Genomic DNA, 22,012 nt, shown 5'->3' with positions numbered 1-22,012 from the left:
ACCTTAATAATGACACCATTAGTCATCTTCTCATCTGTTCACCTAAGAATCCCTGCACCTAAACTTCTGCCCTGTTACCGCTTTCTTATATCCGTAACTCATACCAGCATAATTTATTGAGAGGCATTTGATTATCCAATACATTCGGCTGGTATTTACATATTTGTCCTCATCTGGCTGCCCCCAGTTATAATCCCATTATCTATTAATTTCAACTTTCTTAACTGTATTATATTCTCCCTTAATTATTCCGTATGTATGCGAGTGCTAATGGCGAAACCTGCACACACTTTTCTATGGGGAAATATTCTAAGCTATGCAAATGTACAGTTCGGTAGAGACCGGGATAATTGGTGGCTAAACAGCAAGTCATTTCACAAAACAGAAAGCACGATTGCCTTTCATTTTGCTATTTGCTTTAAGTCGCACCGACACAGATATGTTTTATGGAGACGATGAGATGGGAAAGGCCTAGGAATGGGAAGGAAGCGGCCGTGGCCTTAATTAAGGTACATCCCCAGCATTTGCCTGGTGTGAAAATGGGAAACCATGGATAACCATCTTCAGGGCTGCCGACAGTGGGGTTCGAACCCACTATCTCCCGATTACTGGATACTGGCAACACTTAAGCGACTGCAGATATTGAGTTCGGTCCTTTCATTTTGGAGAGGTCTACAACTTTGGTCCTATGACATTTTGTCATATTTCTAAGCCTTATAAGTTAAACAGAGCTGTATTTCTAGATATCAAGTTAATTTTGTACTTTTTACACGTATATGTTAACCTTTGGCACACTTACAGGAAAGATAGAATCATGACATTTGGTACGCAAACTGACATGACCATTGGGCATATGATAGCCAAATTTTATGATTCTGGCTGTCACATGAGTATAAAAAATATAAAGTATGGGTAGTATGTGAAAACTGTATAAAATTTCAACCCATTCAATGACTAACTGAATCTAACCCATAAATACACGAGATACCATCATAGTTTATTGAGGAATATTTGATTTTCCATTACATCTACTTGGTATTTACATATTTGTCCTATCTGAATGTTCTCAGTTATAATCTTATTTTCTATTAATCTCGAATTCGTCAACTGTATTAATTTCTTCCTTAGTTACTCCGTATGTATGCGAGTGCTAATCCCAAAACCTAGACACTCTCTTCTTTGATGACATATTCTAATGTACGCAAATGCATAATTTTCGTCCCCGGAAAATATCGGAATATGGATGCAATTTTAACGACGGTGCAGATCTTCGTTCAAGAATAATTGGTGGCTAAGCGGTAAGTCGTATCACAAAAGAGAAAGCATAATCGCTTTCCAATGTGGAAAGATCTACTACATTGGGCCTATGACTTTTTGTCGTATCTCTATCCCTTACACGTAAAACAGAACTGCATTTCTCGAGTTCAAGTTACTTTTGTACTTTTTACACGTATATATTATCGTATGGCAAACTTATAGAAAAGATACAACCATGAATTGGGCATCCACACTGACATGACCAGTGGAAGTTTGCCAAATTTTATGATTCCAGAGTGACATGAGTATCAAAATATAAAGTAGTATGTGAAAACTGTACCAAATTTCACCCCATTCAAAGACTAACTGAATCTAACCCATAAATATATGAGATACGAGAAAATGACATAGGACCAACCATGTAGAACACTGAAAGAGGCGTCCGAAGGTGAAGTCCGTTTGTAGATGCAATTTAATATAATCTTACTCACTGCCTTTACAGTAATTTACGGAGAAATCCGCATACAATGTAGAATACCGCAGCGAAGCACAGGTACATTTACTAGTATAAAATAATCCCACATTATTCCTATAACTTTCCTAACAAGTGGACAACGCTTAAATCAAAACTACAGAAATATCCATCGTCCTTCTCTGTAGATCATATTAGACCAAAAATCAATCAATCAATCAATCAATCAATCAATCAATCAATCAATCAATCAATCAATCAATCAATCAATCAATCAATCAATCAATCAACCAATACTGATCAGCATTTAGGGCTGTCACCCAGGTGGCAGATGTTTTTTCAGTTGTTTAAGTAGAAAAAGATTGTGTAAATTCATGAAACAACTCCTTTGGTGAATCATTTCAATCACTAAATCCTCTTTGTATAAGCAAACATTTGCCAATATATGTCCCCTTGAATTCCAAGCCATCTCTCTAATCACATCTCAGAATATACTGCTTGTTCAAACAGCTTGTCTCCTTCCTCCAAGTCTTCCCAGTCCAAACTTTTTGGCATATCTGTAACACAAATCTTTCGTCAGAAATCACCCACAAGGAATGGAGCTGTTTCTGTAGATTATTTCCTGTCTTCTAATCAAGTAATTCTGGTGACGGTCGCATACTCTAATTGTGGCATTGCTGGAGATTTATATGCCCTTTCCTTTAAAACCCGTAAATAAACTCATAATCACAGTAAGAGATCTGAAAATTTAATTTTTAATCCTGTTTATGTGATTACCACAATTACTTCGAATACCTAGGTACTTACAGAGATCCCCATGACGAACTATCACCCCCATCAACACAATAATACAAACAGAGAGGACTCTATTTGTGAAACATCTCACAATATTGTCAAGGTCTTTTGCAGTCGCTCACAATCCTGAAACTAATTTAAACTAATTTAACTAACTACTGCGAGGTACACCCGCCCCGTTTATTCAAATGAAGCACACTGAAGAATGCCATTTCAATATAATGATTGCAACAAGTGCAAAAAGTTTGAATTTTCCTCTATAGATGTCTCTACCAGGAAAAACTTACGTTATACCCTCTAGTGTGAAGAGGAACTATTAAACTCCTAAAAACATTTATTCTGAAGTTTACTACACCGAGTTCATTGTTTTTTGCTTTTTGTGCGCTAAGGTTATCACCACTTCGATCTCGCTCCGCCAACTTCAAAACTGACCCATAGTACATTTTGTATATGTATTTTTTCACCAGTAGTATTCATCTTCTACCTATTTAATTAGCCAATACGAACCATCTTGTATACTTTTGATTATCCAATAAAATTTGGAGGTGTGTCGAGCGTTAGCCCAGAGTTCTCTAGAACCTTCCCCTTGGGTAAAAAAGCTGGCACATTTTCAAGCTTATCTTATTGATCGTCCAGTTTACTGAGTGTGGCATCTCGCCTTTCATCGTGCTTTACTGCAGATTAAGGTAATGGCAGCTTTTTAATATCTATGTGATAGCTCCTGACAGCTAGCTCGATGGGATGGTTTCCTATCCTTAATAATATAACCATAAATTTCCAATCATCTAAAACGTAGATTTCTACTGTTAATTTCAAACAAAGCGAAAAGCACTTAGCTTAACTTCGGGAATAGAGAGTGTGAAACACCCTCGAGTTCCCTATCAACTTGACTTCAAGGGAACTGAGATTTTGTAACCTTTTCGGTCTGTAACTTAAATTTTCTCCACCTAGTCACCTCAGTAGTATAGGATTAGCCTCTGTAACGTCAGGCAATGAGCCCAACTAGGGTTTTAAGCTTCTAAATGTAAGTTCCAAGGAGTGCAAATGTCCGCCTCCACATCGTTTTGATTTTTGGGCCAGTAACTTTAACCTTGTTTTTTCTTCCCACAAGGGCCCGGTAGAATGAGTTTTCGATACTCCTGTAAAATTCAACCATTTATGTTAAATGGTTAGACTGCCGAGTGTTTAAGACAGTGAATTCTGTTTTGAATTGCATAATGTAGATTGTGCCCCGAGAGGCCTGGAAAGTGTAAATTTTAGTGTGCTTAGATGCTCTGGTTAGGTCAATAAGGGTATAAGTTTCGGAGCGCTGTCTCCTAGATAAATTCATAGAGCACAGACACCCTTTCTGTTTTTGTAGAGCTGCTTGTATACCTTGGAAATGAAATTGGGAGATCTGTCTCCTTGACTATTGAGTGGATGGAGCCATATTGCTCGAGTAACATTTGTAAAATTGGGAGCTTTAAGCTCAGATGATTAATTGACAAATTTTGTTGATTTTCTAACTTCCCCTACCTTGTATCTAAGCTAACGATCTAGTTCTGTACCTGAAATCTTGTTCTGTCACTGAGCGACGTTTTTGTTACAATTGGACATTTGGAAAAAAAGAAAAGGCCAAAAGGAAATATAACGTTGATTTTACAGCTTTTAATTGATATTTTGATTGTCGTAGACAGACCCATTCATGCCCGCACATTCTTTCACTCCTCTGTTCCATGCAATTACGGTAACAAGTGATAGCAGAGCGTGATTGAATGGGTCTAGATAAAGCCCATTTTGAGGGCTACTAACAGAAGTATACTTCGAACTCTAAAAATGTTCTTGGTTGCTGGAATTTTTCAAAATTCCTTTGATTTTCTATCAACATGTCTGTTCCTTGCGACATCCTTGCACCCGGGTATTTGCGCAAGGAAGAATTAAAGTATGAACTTCTAATTAAGAAGGTCCAATCGAGATATGGTTGTGGTAGATATTGCCAAATTTAAGGAATCCTCAGATCTTCCTCTTTGTATCCCGGTTATTTGGGGAGAAAGGGATTGATGAGGCTGTATCCAGTATCACGGATAATACCACCGAGCTGGCTTCCATTGTTAGTTTTTTGAAGTAAGCGATCCTTCTGCTAATCAACTTAAAAAGTTCAGGCTAGACTGTTTCACTTCTATAATATGGCAATGGTCCTACTCTCTCTAAAACTGAAGGATGATCATGCTAAGGAAACGAGTAATCTAGTTGAACCCTGTCTCAAATGTCGAATAGAGTTAGTCAATTGTTGTGCAAGGCCGCTACTCCTAAAAGCGACCAGGTTCCTATGATAAAATTGTCTATGGAGGAAGAATCTAGTAGAGCAATTGAGAGTAGGAAATCTGTTGCTCCTCAACAACCATGTGCCCCATCGGAAAAAGTGTCGGACCATCTAAGACAACTTCCACCTTCTTTCTTAGTAACACGGTGTTTGAACCGTCTCAACCTCCAATGCCGTCATCTGTTATGTCGCTCGGCTTCAGCAGCTTGCCCCACCCCTTAGCCATGTTGCTTAAATGTATATCCAAGTTGTCCATTAACTCAACTAATGAAGTCATTGCATTTTTTTAAGACTTTTAGTCGAATTTCAAGACCATGCTTTAGTGTTGGCTCTCTCTCAGTCCCAAATACTTCAAATAATTTACCCCTATTCTGTAGGTGTTATCTCAGACAAAATTGTAAGAGCAATGGCTGATAGATCTTCAATAGATGATTTCCATGCCTATCTTTTGGCTAACTTCATTCCCGCTAGAGCTATGTCGTCTTTAATCCAGAAGTACTATTTCAGAGTACAGAGGTTGGACGAGAACCTTGCTGACGTTTTCTAAATTATAAAGTTTTGTACGAGGGTATTCGCTCTTCAATTCCCAGATTAAATTATCCAAATTATAGTAGAAGGAATCTCTACGCCCTATAGGTCGTACCTATGTTTCGCCTCTTGGCCCCAAACCTTCTCAGAATTAGAAGCAATGGTAGTGTCAGCCGAAGGAGTAAGGTACGTTGACACCTTACGAGTCACCAAAGAGACCCCTCCACTCTCTAACCCTTTTCGGCCACTATAGGTCCCGCAACAAGAGCTTGCCGAAACTCAAACGTGCGCAGAGACTGATATGTGTTGGCGAAATTTAAGCTCGTTGTGGGGCTCCTGTGTGTCGCCCCAATGCTGATTACCGGGCTCATTGTTACCCAACCGCTCACTGAGAGGCACAGTGTACAGCTCTTTTTCAAGCGTGTATTGAAAAGATGCAAGAAGTGTGTGCTTGTATTATTAATATTTTATTTATATTTCATAGCTGAAAGTGAATTTGTTGTAGTATGATAATCAGTGTACGTAGCGATGCCCCCGTTTCGTTCTAAATTACGGAGTGCTAAAAGTTTACACAATCAAACTAGAGAAGTTATTTAGAATGTGCATAAATTCATGAAAAACGAAACCCATCCCACTGGAAACTTATGTGCTATTCAAAAGAAAGTGGCCGAAGCAACGGGTGTGTTGGAAAGGTCCGTGCGAAATGTAATACGAGATGCAAAAAAGATCGAAAGGTGTGAAGTGGATTCATTTTCAACGCTTGGAAAGAGAAGACCGAAGTCTGTCAAGAAGTGTGCATTAGACGATTTTGAGAAATGTGCGGTGAGGCGCACGATTCACAATTTTCACAATACCGAAGGCGAGAGACCAATGCTTGAACAGATCCGTGAGAAACTGGTTGAGAATATACAGTTTAAAGGTCGCATAAGAACACTAAGCAAGATAGTTCGAGGCCTAGGTTTTCGATGGAGGAAGACATGCGCAGAATACTTATAGAGAAGCCTGACATAAGCCTCCCACGTGTGCAGTACATACAAAGCAAAAAGCGGTACCGACAAGAGGGTAGGCCTATTGTTTACTTTGATGAGACCTATTTGCAGAGTTCACACACCAAGTCAAGTGCTTGGAGTGATAGTACTCTTCATGGACTGAAGTCACCTATCTCGAAAGGGCAATGATTAATAGTGGTACATGCCGGTTCAGATGCAGGTTTTGTTCCAAATGCTTTGTTGGTTTTCAAATCCAACCAAACAACAGGGGAATATCACGATGAGATGAACTATAGAAACTACGAGAAATATCTGACAGAGAAATCAATTCCTTATTTCCCACCCCCCTCTGTAGTCGTGACTGATAATGCCTCATAACATAATGTCCAATGTGAGCGTGCACCCACATCATCATCCAGAAAAAAGAGTTATGCAGGATTAGTTGACTGATAAGGGTATTCCGCTTTCTACAGAGATGATAAAACCCCAACTGTACGCTTTGATTAAATCCCATAAATCACGCTATAAGTCATATCAAATCGACAGACTACTTGCTACATATGGGCATACGATTTTGCGTCTACCGCCATACCATCCAGACTTGAACCCAATCGAAATGATTTGGTCTCATGTTAAAGATTATGTAGCACAAAAGAATGTTACTTTCAGACTCGATAATGCAAGAACATTGCTGATGGAAGGAATTGTGTCAATGGGGGCAGAAGAATGGTCGAGTCGATGTAGGCACGTAATCGACACGGAGAATAAGTACATTGCGAGTGATCAGATAATGGATCAGACAGCATAATCATTAATCTGGAGGACAATAGTGACAGTGGCGGAGAAAGCGTTAGTGATAGCGCGGATGACAGTGAAGTCGATATGAGCAGCTTTCAACCTCTTTCAGAAGATGCGGACTAGAACAAGCCATTGGGTAAGTTAACTGCTATTTTACGAGCACATAATTCTTAATCTCTTTGTTTGTTATTGTTATTATTGTTATTTCATTCAATGTTTCTGATTCTGCATGTCCAAAAATATCATTATGCTATAGGGTAATGTTATAATGGTTATAACTACAATAAGGCATTACATACACGCGCTGAGATTTCACTCGAACGCTGGTCACAGTTCAGCTGGCCAGACCGCCAGCGCAGACGGTTCATTAACAACTGCTGGCAGTAAGGCGATTTAGCGAAGTGAGGGGGGCGTGCTGTGCTACTACCGAGCCCACCCGAACACTGCCGATGTTCTGCGCAGCTTTCTTTTGCAAGCTCTTCTTGCAGGACCTATACCTCACCGAACATATCCTACATGCAAGTGTTTCGCATGTGTATCAACGGAACAAATGCCCTTTGGTAAAATCTAGTGGAACCAGGAATGGAGCTGCTCCGTCTCAAGGTTGCTTCAAGTGCGGGTCATTTTCCCATCTTGCTAAGAATTGCAATTTTGGTAACAGCACACCATCTTGATGAACTTCTGGTACTGCCTCCACGAATCCAAGTGATAGGAAGCAACCAGTGTTACCGGCTGAGACACAAAATTCTCCTTCCAGTGGCTAAGTCCCTATTAGTTTAGGCAACGAATCTTTCAAAATTAAATTTCATCTAATTTATCATTTGAAGGCCCTAGGGAATGCATTAATGTTACTTCCGAGAGTCCAGGATTTGTATCATATCTCAAAATTGAAGAAAATAATGAACTCGTCATGGCTCTATTACATTCTGGAAGCGTGAGTTCCATTATTTCGGAAGAGTGGTATTCTAAATTAAAACCTTCTTGTAAATTTCCAGAATATTTATTCCCTTCTATTAAATGTGTTTCAACAAACTCGTCACCATTGGAAATTTTAGGCTTCCTTTTCGCCAAAGTTCGCATTTCAAAATTTACCTGGAAAATTAAGTTATTTGTAGCTAAACAATTGTCTTGCCCTGCAATATTGGGGACTGATTTTATGTCTCATACAGGTCTTGTGCTTGACATTCAGAGCAAGTCGTGCACCTTCAAGTTTGCTGGTAGCTTTAATATCCGTTTGCTGAAATGTAATTCTGTGTCATTTGCATCTATTTTGCTTACCCAGAGTGAGATGTTATATCTTAGGCATCTACCTGAGGATCACACTGAAAGTATTAGAAGGTTGTGTCAGTCCTTTCCTGATGTATTCTCAGATACCCTTGGAGTAACCGACGTGGATATTTCCACCTAAAATGAAAGCCCTTAAGGAAATCATTGATCAGATGTTGCAGGATGGTATTATTCGACCTTGCAAGTCAGAGTATTCATCGCCAATTTGCCTTGTACCGAAACCTCAAGGTGGTTTCAAGCCTGTGATTGATTACAGGGCTTTGAACTGTAAGGTTGTGTTACAATCTGTGACCCTTCCCGAACTTAACACTCTTTTTCCATGGTTTTGCAAGGCTAAATTCTTTACCATCTTTGATCTTAACCAGGCATTAAATCAAATACCTTTGGCAGAAGAATCCAATGATCTAGCGACTTTTGCCGCGGATTGGAATCTCTATGAATACAACTGCATGCCCTTCGTGCTGCCCACGAGTGCAGCTATTCTTACTAGACTGCTCGACAGGGTCTTCTCAGACATCAAATTCGAATATTTGTATCATTACCTCGATTATGTCGTCGTATTTTCAGAAACCTTCAAAGAGCACTTAGATGATCTGAAGGAAGTCTTCAATCACCTTGGGAAGTCTGGGTTGACTGTCAAATTATCTAAAGTAGATTTTTCTAAGCCTTCTGTGTCATTCTTAGGGCATATTGTGTCGCTCGGTGGGGTTTCCATTGACCACTCCAGCTCCTTGTAGTGCCCCGGTATTAGTTATGCCTGATTTCTCTAAGAAATCCATCGCCCAAATGCATGCCTCTCCATCTGGTGTTGCCGCTGTCCTTTAAGATATGGAACTGTGAAAACAGCCCATCACCTATGCGTCTAGGAACTTATCGGATCAATTAGAGGGTTTGGCAGTGTTGTTTGCGCTGGAGAAATTCCACCTTTACCTGGAATATGTAAAATTTGAATTAGAGACTGATAACCAAGATTTAAGTTGGGTTTTAGGTCGGCTTCATCGAACGGGACATATCGCCTGTTGGGCTATCAGGATCTCTGCATTCCAATTTGAGGTACGACACATTAGGGGTTCAGAAAATGTAGTTGCTGATGTACTAAGCCGCATGTTTTCTAGTGATATTGAGACCAGTGAACAGGAATATTGTTATTCTCTTTCCGTGCCCATACCTCCTAGTATTGATGCTATTTTAACGGATGCTCCTATGCTATTTCGCGACACTGAGAAATATCAACGAGATGATCCAGGATGACTCTGATAACGGAAACTCTTTCTTCTCGGGAACATGTTGTCCCTTATGTGTTGAGGAACGGGGTTTTGTGTTGTCCTTCGAGGCATGATCAGAAGATGAAAGTTGTGGTTCCAACCATTTTTGTGCCAATGATCTTCAAATACTATCATGAGACCCCATTAGGGGAGCATTCAGGCATCTTCAAAACAAGGGAAAAATCAGAGAGATGTTTATTTGGAAGAGTATGGACGGTGAAATCAGAGAAATGGTTAAGGCTTGTAAATCTTGCTTGCTTAGTAAGCCTACCTTGTCTACTAAGCTAGAGCTACTGTCATCGCATCAGGCATCTCGCCCTGGAGCGTTTATACATAGACTACGTCGGACCCTTCCCCCAATCAAAGGGGAACGGAAATAAATCCATGTTTGTATTTGTAGAGGGTTTTACTAGATTTTCATGATTGTTTCTGACTAAGCTAGCTACCGCTCAGTCTACAGTTTCTTGCCTTAATACTATCTTCGCTTCTTTTGGTCCCTGTCAGTACGTAGTTTCTGATAATGCAAAGGCTTTCACATTTAACTTATTAGAAATTGTTACAATAATAAAAACCACCTTTCCAATACTTAGTAATCCTTTATATTTAGGATAAAAACATTAACATATATTAAAATAGGAGATGTCTCGCTCATGAGCATCATCAGCCAAAGTAGGACAGGGCCTTGATTCCAGTACATATAATGTAAAAATGTCTATTAATACAATGATAAAACTAATTACAACATAAAAATGATCAGTAAGAATATAATATGTCTATTAAAATATTTGGTGATATTAAAATAGCTTGAAGTGTAGGTGAATGATATGAATTGTTGATGATACGTTGCTGTGAATGATTATTCATATGGAACAACGAGCATATTCCTCGTACGATGGCATTAAACCGTTTAGAGTTGGGAACACATTTTTGCACAATAAAATGAAATATTGTGAACTGCTATCTTGTTATAGATGTCTAAGATCAACATGTATTGGTTGAAAAATGAATTTTATAGATGGATAAAACATCGCCAGGTTAGTGTGAAACAGTTTTAAGAGAATTCCTCGTGTTATATTTCATCGTAGTCTTATTTATTATATACTGTCAATGATCTTCGAAAAGGAGGCTAAAGGATCTCATAGGCGAGAAACGTGAAACAGGTGAGCCCTGAAAAAGAAAAGAGAATATGTAGGTGTCTGTTGCTGGGATTTAAATATGTCCTACTGTGGGGAAATACTGAAAGAAGGCGCTTGTCCTTGTGTTGGTTGAGGAGTGAATGGCTAATTCTTTGATGAAACGTAGCTCATCAGTTGGTATCTAGCACAACTACCAAGACGCATGGCTAGTGCATACCGTGGAGGCCACTGCGTAGGCTACCTGAAGCCACCAGCAGTGCCAATGCACTATGAGAGAATTGGCTCACTACCTAAAATTAATGCCTGCTTGGCCATCAGATGATATAGATGTTGATTCCCATAGGGAATCTGAAATATTTGTCCTGAATTAGTAAATTTATAATACCAATATAGCTGGTCCGTTATTGGACATTATAAATTTTCCAGATAACTCATTCCTGGTTGCCAGAGTTTTGCTTCTTTGTGCTAGGCTGGCAACCAGGAATGAGTTAGCTGGAGAATTTATAATGTCCAATAAATGACCAATAAATGACCAACTACATCTGCATTATAAATTTACTCATTTGGGAGAAATATTTCAGATTCCCTACGGTAGTCAACATCCATGTCATCTGATGGCTAGCCAGGCATCAATTTTTGGAAATGGGACAAAGTCTTTCATAGTGCATTGGCACTGCCGGTAGCTCCAAGTAGTCCACACAGTGGCCTCCACGGTATATACTAGCCATGCATCTTGGTGGGTGAGCCACTTGCCAACCGATGAGCTCAATTTAGCACAATGGAACGAAATGCTGGCAACCAGGAATGATTTAGGTGGGAAAAAATTATAATGTCCAATAAGGGACCAACTACATTGGGGTTTATACGAAACCGTAACCGTGATTTTGCACTAACACAAAATATACTCAACCAAACTTAATGGAAATCAACCTGCCTTAATGGAAATCCATTCCAAAACCTTTCTTTTCCCATGTGCATCATTTTGATATGAGGTTTAATAAGGGAGATACCATTAATGGACTGTTTATTGCTGAAAGTCCCACCGGAATTAACTCTAGAGTGGTAGCATGTAAAGCATATTTCTTATAACTTGAAACCACTGAAGATATTTCAACCAAATTTTATGTTTAACATCCACTTTTCCTAAGGTAGGTTTTAAGGTCCATACAATATCAAATTGCCAGAGTGGATTGGGATTAATAAGGACCCATAACAGTGATTTTACTCTCCCACAAAAGATACAAGACCAACCTGACTGAAAATTGAATAAACTTGATGGAAATCCATTTCTAAAACTTTTTTCCTCATGGGCATTTTTTCAACAGGAGGATTAATAAGGGAGATATCATGAATGGTCACAGCTCAAAACGTGTTGTACATTGAGCAGATTCCCTTTCTATGTATATAATAATAATAATAATAATCGTATGGCCTCAGCTACCGTTTGCAGACATTTCGATTTGACGCCATCTGGCTGTCTGCTCGTCAATTTCGACGTTCCGGTTTTCTCTGTCTGCCATCTAGCGGACCTAGAGTAAACTGGATCTCTCTTGGGCGTCTATGGCTGAGATTTAATTAATTTTGTCGGGTAAATACCAAATGTATCACCAGAGATCTTTTACATGCCGACATCGTACGACATGGAGTGTCGAATGGACTTTTTTTTTCGCCCTTCAAAAATCCGACTACCTCTGCCGGGTTTGAACCCGCTATCTTGGGATCCGGAGGCCGACACTCTACCACGGATCCACAGAGGCAGCTTCTATGTATATAAATAACATTGTAAAATTGTAACGACCGTGTCGGTGCATTGACTATTTTAGCAAAATTTTCATAGCGCCCTCCATTTAAGGGGTAATAATGACCATCCACACAATTTTTAGCTTTAGTTTCCTGAATGTCCCATATTCCCTCCCCCTCACCAAAAATCAAGATTCCGGCACAATCTGCCATAAGAGGCAGAAAATTAAAATTATAAGTTTTAGCTGATAACCGACGAATAAACCCCACTATCATTAAATTTTACATTTGTTATCCCTTAAGAATGTCGAAATATGGATGCAATTTTAATGACGGAGCAGACCGTCGTTTTGAGGCATTTCACACCTAAATGACAAGTCTTATCACAAAATGGATGGAACAATCTTGGTTCAATTTGTAGTGATCCATCCATCCATCCATCCATCCATCCATCCATCCATCCATCCATCCATCCATCCATCCATCCATCCATCCATCCATCCATCCCGGAGAATTCTACAGAATGATTATTATTATTATTTGAAAGGACCTATATTGACAAAAATAAGGTCATTCTTTCTTACAATGGTTGACAACAAAGCCATTTGATAATGAAGTCATAGTCAAGACTGCTAATATTTCAGCCAGATTTCGCACACAAGAATAACGAAGAAACTGGAGAATTTGACCCTCAATGATGCCTTGAAGGAGCCGCGTGGTTCCCCGATTCATCCCCTCTGCCTTCATTGCAAGCCAGTGGGACATCACGACAGATGGAGAAGGCAGTAACTTCTCCTCCGCATGTGTTTCGTTCATGCTAGATAAACTTGTACTTTGTTTTCTCCACCTCACCTCACTCTTCATATATGTGCATATGTTAATGCATCTAATGGATGATTTCTTTCCTGAAATAAATATTTCTGGCCATGAGATACTGAAGATTTCGAGTGTACACACAGCAGATTCTTTAACTATAGAAATAAAATGGTAATGACTGTATGCCTGTACATTGACCATTTCAGGTGTAATAATGGCTATGTGCAAATTTTTAGCAACAATTTCCTGAAAGATCGAAATTATACCCCCCTCGCCCACAATCAGGATTGTGGCACAATCTGCTAGATGAGCTAGAAAATTGAAATTAGGACAGAATTACATGTTTTAGCCCGTAACTGATGGAAAACGTCCAAGATCTTTAAATTTTTTTTACTTTTTATCACCAAAGAACATCAAAATCTGGAGGCAATTTTAATTAAAGAGCAGACAATCATTTCGAGCTATTCACGGCTAAACGGTAAGTCCTATCACAAAACGATGTAAGTGTTTCACGGAAGCCGTATGATCCAGGAGGAGCAACAGGAAATAAGTCAAGTAAGTCAAGTAACACAAAACGGATGGCACAATCTCTGTTCAATTTGGGGAGATCTACAACTTTGGTCCTATGATGTTTCATCATATCTCTATTCCTTATATGTTACATTTTTCCTCAATTTCTTGAATATACCTACATTTTCATCATTATACATGTAGTTCGTAGTTCAAATGACTTAAACAAAAGATAGAATCATCTAATTCAACACAAACATTGGCCCACCCAGTATCCACAAGTGAGGTAAAATCTATATTAGTAGCTGTCACATTAGTACCCAAAGGTGAGAAAGCCTTATCCAAACTTAACCCTATTCAACTTCTCTAACTCAATTTTGCCCATAAATAGATGAGACAGGAGAAAATAGCTTAAGACCAGCCATTTCAACCACAAAATGAGGTGTCTTACGGTCCCTTTGTCAATATGATGTATAGCAGTAGTAATCTGTAAATGAAAGTTTGAAGTGTTGTAAACATGCAATCCATCTATTTATATTCATTAAAGTCTATTTGTAGTGATGTAGAAAGGGTGTGTCTGCCATTATAATTAATATTTTACAAACCTACAGTGACTCTCACCAACAGGGCATCAGCTATTGAAATCATTACTCTCCACATTGAATTTAAAAGGCAGTAGGAATGGAATACTTTCCAACTCCTGTGTAACCGGCATTAGTAAGGAGGAACTACCATTGTAATGAATAATTGGCAGAAGTAAAGGGAGAATGCAATTTGTTCAAAACTCCCCTAATCGATTGTGTTTGGGAGTAGGCAAGTGTGCTCGACAATATAATAAAATTTACACATTTAAATGTGACTGGCATTAGGCATAGTGGCCTTGCTATTATAATAGAAACTCACCAACTCAGTGTGACTGTCATTATGAAAAGGGGCCTGTCATTATAATGAAGACAGCACAACTCAATTCTGACAAGCATTAAGGAAGGTGCCTGCTATTATAATAAAAATTCCTCAACTGTAATGTGTCTGCAAGTAGGAAAGGGTACCTGCCACTGTCATGAAAACTCCCCAAATCTATTGTGACAACACAGAAGGCAGAGCTGCCAACTTTTGAAGTGGATTATCAATAATCACTCTCCTCAGAAAATGTTTGAGTTTAAGTCCAAAGCATGTCCTCCATTCTCGATAATATTACCCCCCCTTTTTCCTTCCTGACGCAAAGTATTCTTAAGTATATCATATTACACAATAACCTTTGCACACTAACTGTTAATTCAATGATAAAACATTATTTGTAACTTGTTTCGCAGCCAGCAGATGCTTTTAAGTTATTCTTAAAACATCCTTCCCCCTGTGATAACAGTGTATATGTTCTTAATGTAGCCCTCAATTCTATAAATACAACGTTACTTAAGAATTTGTACTGGAAAAGAGCAGAGAACGCCTTCCTTAGCACAACAAATTTCACAATGATTACGATCGAATAAGTACCACTGCCAACTCACAAGCAAAGAAACAAGGGGGATTTATAAGACAAGATGGAAAGGACTGAGCATATTTCTCTCTTTATTTCTTTTTGTCTGTAGAAAATGACTTTCATGATAATGTCGCTTTTCCGTAACAATTTTTCCTTTGATCGTAATGCCGTACTTGTGAGGTGAAATCTGTAATAATTACAGACAACATGTAATAGTTGGCACCTCTGAGTAGATAATGGGGCCTCCCTTAATAATGGAAACTTACCAACTCGATTGTGAATGGCACCAGGCAGGTGAGCACGTCATTGTCATCACAACTCCACTACTTGCAATTTACATTGGTAACAATGTATGAGAACCTCATTCTGCTGCTTCCGGATAACGCTAAGAGACATGCAATTTTTAAAATCTTATTCACTGCACGTACAGTACTTTATTCGATATCCATACACAATGTAGAATGGCATAGCGAGGCATGGGTACATCTGCTAGTAATTAATGTAATCAGGAAGATAACAAAGGTGTTTCATTTGGAAGAAACTAGTAAAATATCCAGTGTCAGTAACAAACAATGTATCTTACAGTAACTCTGTGTTCAAAAATATTTACAAAGTCAAAAGAATTGGTAGGAATGACACCAGCACCCTAATGATATAACGTAGAGGTCTTTGCACCAATGGTAACGGCTACACAATACTTAACTCCTTAAGTGGGGAATAGTTTCATAACGTCAACGTGCACTTTTGGAATAGGTACAGTAGCATGCGAGAGATGTAAATAATCAACAGAAAAATATATTTTACTTGATTTTTCAAAATTATTAGTGATATAATAGAAATACAATACCATTATGTTATTACTGTTTATCATGAAAACCCGTAAATACACGTATATACATGGGGTATTCATACAAAAGTTAATATAAAAAGTGTTTCTTTAATTATTACGATGACATTTTTCAAGTTTTCATACATGCATCAGTAGGTTTTACAACTTCCTGGTTCATAGGTCATTCAGAAATTGCACACACTGTGGTACATACAGAAGCACAGGCAAGCACAATGTGCCACGTCACATTCCTCACAGCAGTAGACAGTTTCCCACCGCCTCAGGATTGACAGGTACACGACACAACGGTTTCTTGAGCGATTCCTACTTCCGGTCAGCAGGCTCTCAGATAATTCAACGTCTTTCCTAACAAAACCATATTCACATCACATGGAACAGTTTACCACCATACACAGACCAATTTACAAAAAGTTATCAGAAAATGGACAATGGAGTTCGCAGAACAACTGTATCATAACAACAACAACAACAACAACAACGACAACAACTTGCAAATTTAGTAATTTCAATGTAAATTTACACAAATAAATTCTTTACAAAGAATTTGGCGTAGACCGTACAAGGCAACATGAGACAGCTGTTGGACTGCCGCCTAGGTGTGAACTAGCCAACTGGCGTGAGACCGGATAAAAATGAATAGGACAGCAATAATCACATCTAATATGAATGGAATTAGTTTTAAATTATGATAGTAGATGGCAAAAATGATTAGGAATAGCCAGATGCCTGTAGGCAGCTAACCCTATGTAAGAATGCATTTAGAATTACAAGAACGCCTTAAGGTGTCAAACCCAATACTCATGCGATAGCTGTTAACGCCCTCAGGCATCACACCCAGGTAAGGGGCTAACACAAGATCATGGAACAACTTGAAGAAAAAGTGAAAATTAGGTATGAAACAGTCAATCTCATAAAAAAAAATATTTTCCATAGGACTATCAATCGTATGCATTGAAATTAAGGGTCAACCACTGATATCTGTTGAGCCATTTTCTAACTATTTTCATTACTGACGATAGCTTATCAAATTATGTACATTACCGCAAGAGAGTTTTCCTGTCTTGACCCTGGCTCTGTTACCTCTGACTTGGCTTCTTTTTTCAGAGCTATCACTTCTGATACATGTTCAATATTTTCCTGTGGAAAATAAGATACATCAGGTATGCACATAATACACATCTAAAAATATAGTAATCAACAAATGGGCATGATAAATCATTACCTGCCAGTATTACAGTTAACTTCAAAATTTCATTAATGCTTAAGGAAGTTTTCTACCAGCAGAGGATTCTTAAAACCAAAGGCTCTACTAAGAATGGTGTTACTATTCTTGCTCACTCCTTGTCAGAGAAAGGAGTAGACTGATAACCAAATATAAAATGAGAAATATTTTCCAGCCATAACAGAAGATAACCTACCAGGGATGGAAGTGGGGCCATCTCACACAGAATTTGGAAGCACGCGGCCATAGACATGAACACTAAATCTTATGAACTGCTTTCATATGTCCAATCATATCAAACAAATCTTAGAGATTGTTTGAACCACTTCAAAGTGTTAAAACTTCTCTAAATCATTTTTTTATTCTCAGCATAGAGTTTGTTTACAGACATTAAAATACCTTGAAATATTTGAATCACATTCTCTATTCAGGTTTTGTCGAGCTCACAGGGACTACATACTGCACTGAGACAGTTCTGTTTCAAACAGCATATTTCAATACTTTCAGATGTAAATATAAAGAACTATCATGAAAGAAGCAGGCTCGTCAGCGAGTCAGATACCAGGAAAAGATGTGATGTAGTCCAAACTCAAAGCAACTACTGTACAAATGAAAATGTTTTACCACTACTAAGATGATATGTAGTATTCTGTGAAGAACTGTGGTGATAAGAACACCATTAGTGGCAAGTCGGCAGTGTTGGAGCATACATCTACAGTTTCAGAAGCTCATTCATGATCTACTCCAAGACCTTCAAATTTCTCACTTGGATTCATAAAATCTTGTTGGACTGAAGGGGTGGTGGAAGGACTGTGATCAAAAGCTTACATTCTAATATAAGTTCATTTACTAACAAAATCTAATTAAAGTATAAAAGTCTAGAATATACCGACTTAACCCATTCAATACAAAAGAAAGAGAACAGTAGCCATACTAAGAAAAAAGGATGAAGAAAGATGCACAAAAGGGAGAGGGAAATAATGATAAAGAGGAAAGAAAATTTCTTTTTTAATGTGCCTTAAATCCCCAAAGTATCAGAGTCCAGTAAGAAGGGGCATATTAAAGAAAATTTTCTCAGAAATCATTAATTGTAGAGTCCTTAGACATGGTTCTCTATGTAACATAGATCTGACCTGTATTTGAGGAATAAAATGAGGTTATCACTCTTCTGCCTTTTAAATGAATTCAACGTCTGAGCAAAATACTAATTTTGAGAGAAATTACATTCGAATTTTGAACTATTTTATCTCTCATATGCCATAGGGAAATCTGCTCTTTCCTTAACACAAATATCTCCCAGCAGAGGGTAACCCTGAGTAATCACAGATGTGTTGATATTCTGTTTAGCGGACTGGTATATCTTGTTACGGTGTAACGCAATTTATCCTACCCTGTGAACCTATTTTGAACTGGCAATATCGCCGTAGAAAATCTTAATCTTTCTATATGTCTAAGCGGACGGATTCCCTCGTACTACTACGTGCTTTGGTGATACTCATCGAACTTATTTATAATTCTTATTGTGGACTGATGGGAACGTCCTTGGATTATCGCATTTCTGAATTGTACGGACTGTTTCATTTCTCTTACAATAAGTGCTGCAATCTTCTGCCAGACACCCACAATGAGTTTCTCCTCCCCTAGCGCTCTTCTCCTATCAGAGCGCGGCTACTTCCTCATGGAGCAAACCTCGCCATTTTGTCCCCGACAGTACGCATTGAGAAGTCATGGCGTGCGGTTGTGTTTATTGGATCCTTAAGATGTTGGCGTCGTGTTGGTGTGAAGACCCCGGCTGAGAGTCTTGAGATGTGGGTTTTAAACCCAAATTACTTTGTTTCCTGCATCGTCCTATTATGATACTTTTCAACTAATTCTGACCAGGGAAAAGCAAACTCATCAGGAAGCATCTGTAAGTATGTGAGGAACTAGCTCATCATGGCTGAGCGTCAGCTTCACCCAAGTAAGTGGGTTCATCATTTGGCAAGTTATATCCTGTGAATATGAAACGGCAAGGAAATTCGTGTGATTCGTGTATTGAAAATTAACTCCTTCAAGGTGGAATTTCGTGAAAATAATTTTTTTTGGAAATTACTAAAAGGACGCACGTGTGCTTTATTCTAATAATATTTCAAAATTATTGGTATGTAGTGACTACGTAAATAAGGAAATCCTTTTTAAATTAACTATCATTTTCTCCCGTTAATGATTTTCATTGATCATGTAAATTCAATATGTGTCAGGCACTTAATGCCCTTTATACTGCGTGAGGTTCCGCAGAAGCATATAATTCTGGTTTCCTGGGTTTAAAAAAAAAAGAATAACCTTGCTTCTATTTTCTGGTATTTTAAACTTTGGTGTTTCCTGATTTTATTTTGGTTCTGGCCTTTGTTGTGCTTGTACTATGTTTGGTTTGGCGGGCGGATGTTTTTTGTTGCTATGGTAACGGTTTTTTTTCGGGAGATGATGGTGATTGTTGCTTGTTGGTTTTGCGTATTTTATTGTGGAGCCTGAGTTTGCCATTTCATTTCAATATTAAAAGCTCTCAAAAATGACATCCTCAGGCACGCAAACATTCACACTTCAACCATTCAGTCAGCTGTCCTCAGCAGGTAGTCTTGGCAGGTTTAATTTAATTTCGTGTGGCTATTTCTAGCCGAGTGCAGCCCTTGTAAGGCAGACCCTCCGATGAGGGTGGGCGGCATCTGCCATGTCTAGGTAACTGCGTGTTATTGTGGTGGAGGATAGTGTTGTGTGTGGTGTGTGAGTTGCAGGGATGTTGGGGACAGCACAAACACACAGCCCCCAGGTCACTGGAATTAACCAATGAAGGTTAAAATCCCCGACCCGGCCGGGAATCGAACCCGGGACCCTCTGAACCGAAGGCCAGTATGCTAACCATTCAGCCAATGAGTCGGACGTGAGATATGATCGATACAACTTGATAAAACCTTCTAATATTAGGGTAAGGTATTGCTTCAAATTACCAATTATCTGAAAAATGATTTATTAGTACCGTATGTCTTAATTTCTCCAATTATTCCCACTTGCTTTATAATAAAAGAATACAATTGTTAATACGCTATTCCAGAAAAATCTGACAACATAAAGTCTAAACAAAGCTCATTATGATCTTGTCAATCCTAGTCAGCATTAGAAAATGCTAACCAAATTAACTTTTCACTATGATATTAATCTTTTTTGTTTGCAAATGCTTTACTTTCAATTTCATTTTATTTTCTTTCTGGTGTAAATCATGGTGCTCATATTAGAGAAAAATTAGAACGCACTTTCAATTTTTATGTGCTCAGATACTGTTAATTCAGAATAAGTTTGTAAAAGTAGTAATATTTAAGAAGATAATATTATGAGGAGGGTTATACATCTTAAATAATAACATTCTTACTTAAGCCTAACCGGGCAAGTTGGCCGTGCGGTTAGGACCGCGCAGCTGTGAGCTTGCATCCGGGATATAGTGGGTTCGAACCCCACTGTCGGCAGCCCTGAAGATAGTTTTCCATGGTTGCCCATTTTCACACCAGGCAAATGCTGGGGCTGTACTTTTAATTAAGGCCACAGGCTCTTCTCATTCTTAGGCCTTTCTTCCCATCATAGCCGTAAGACTTATCTGTGCCGGTGTGACGAAAAGCAAATTGTAGAAAATAAAAGTTAAGCCTAAACCACGTGGAGAAACTCAAACTAACCCTAGACATTAATTTCATTTTAAGAAATACACAATACAAGACTAGCACCAGTGTAACGAATGTCAGGCAGCATTTACCTAAATCCAGATCACACAAACATGATGATTTAATTTCTACTCATCCAATTACGTTATTTCATATCCAAACCAAACCACATGGCACAACAGGCCCGACAGGCCATGGCCTACCAAGCGACCGCTGCTCAGCTTGAAGGCCTGCAGATTACAAGGTGTCATGTGGTCAGCATGGCGAATCCTCTCGGCCGTTATGTCATCGTCAGACAGCTCCGCAATTGCAATCACGTATGCTGAGTGGACCACGAACCAGCACTCAAATCCAAGTACAAATCTCTGACCTGGCCAGGAATTGAACCCGTAGACTCCGGGTAAGAAGTAGACACGCTACTCCTACACCGCAGAGCCAGCATTTCATATTCGGAAAATGATAAAATATGTATCTGATTGTTTTAGAAATATTTCTGCAGTCATGTAATTTTTAAACAATCTGTTCGGATAATAGAGTAAAATTTGCTGTAATGACTTATCTGAGAGGAATCATACAAAGTAAGCTATGTACCTTTCATAGAAAGATTTTATTTCACAGGTTTCCTTTTCTTGTTGATGTTGAAGATTATTGTTATCGGTACAGGAGTTTGTAAATATTTAATTTTTGTGTTCTCCAGTCTGCTGAGAGTCATGTAATTTTTATCTCACAACATGTAATCATACTTTTCGAACATGTCTTAATATTTTCAATAAAGCTAAATAATTGTTGATTCTAGGTTTCTCAAGAAACAGATTGCCACGCAATTCTCGTCCTTTGAGTCTGGCCTTCTTGCCATACGTACAATGTTCAAACACATCA

The 22,012-nt window shown here is 38.6% G+C and overlaps 1 protein-coding gene across 1 annotated transcript in view; it reads right to left on the bottom strand.

Annotated features, from left to right (window-relative positions):
- LOC136885360 (zinc finger protein 567-like) overlaps positions 1 to 22,012 on the bottom strand; it is a 48,827-nt gene that overhangs the window by 17,318 nt on the left and 9,497 nt on the right. Inside the window, exon 3 of the mRNA XM_068230253.1 lies at positions 17,267 to 17,362. Within this exon, the coding sequence (XP_068086354.1) occupies positions 17,267 to 17,362 (96 nt within the window). The remainder of the gene's footprint in view (positions 1 to 17,266; positions 17,363 to 22,012) is intronic.

Source organism: Anabrus simplex, chromosome 14, assembly GCF_040414725.1.
Source record: "Anabrus simplex isolate iqAnaSimp1 chromosome 14, ASM4041472v1, whole genome shotgun sequence".
NCBI lineage: Eukaryota > Metazoa > Arthropoda > Insecta > Orthoptera > Tettigoniidae > Anabrus > Anabrus simplex.
Note: the sequence above shows the minus strand (reverse complement) of the source record. Positions and strands in the feature narration are given on the sequence as shown.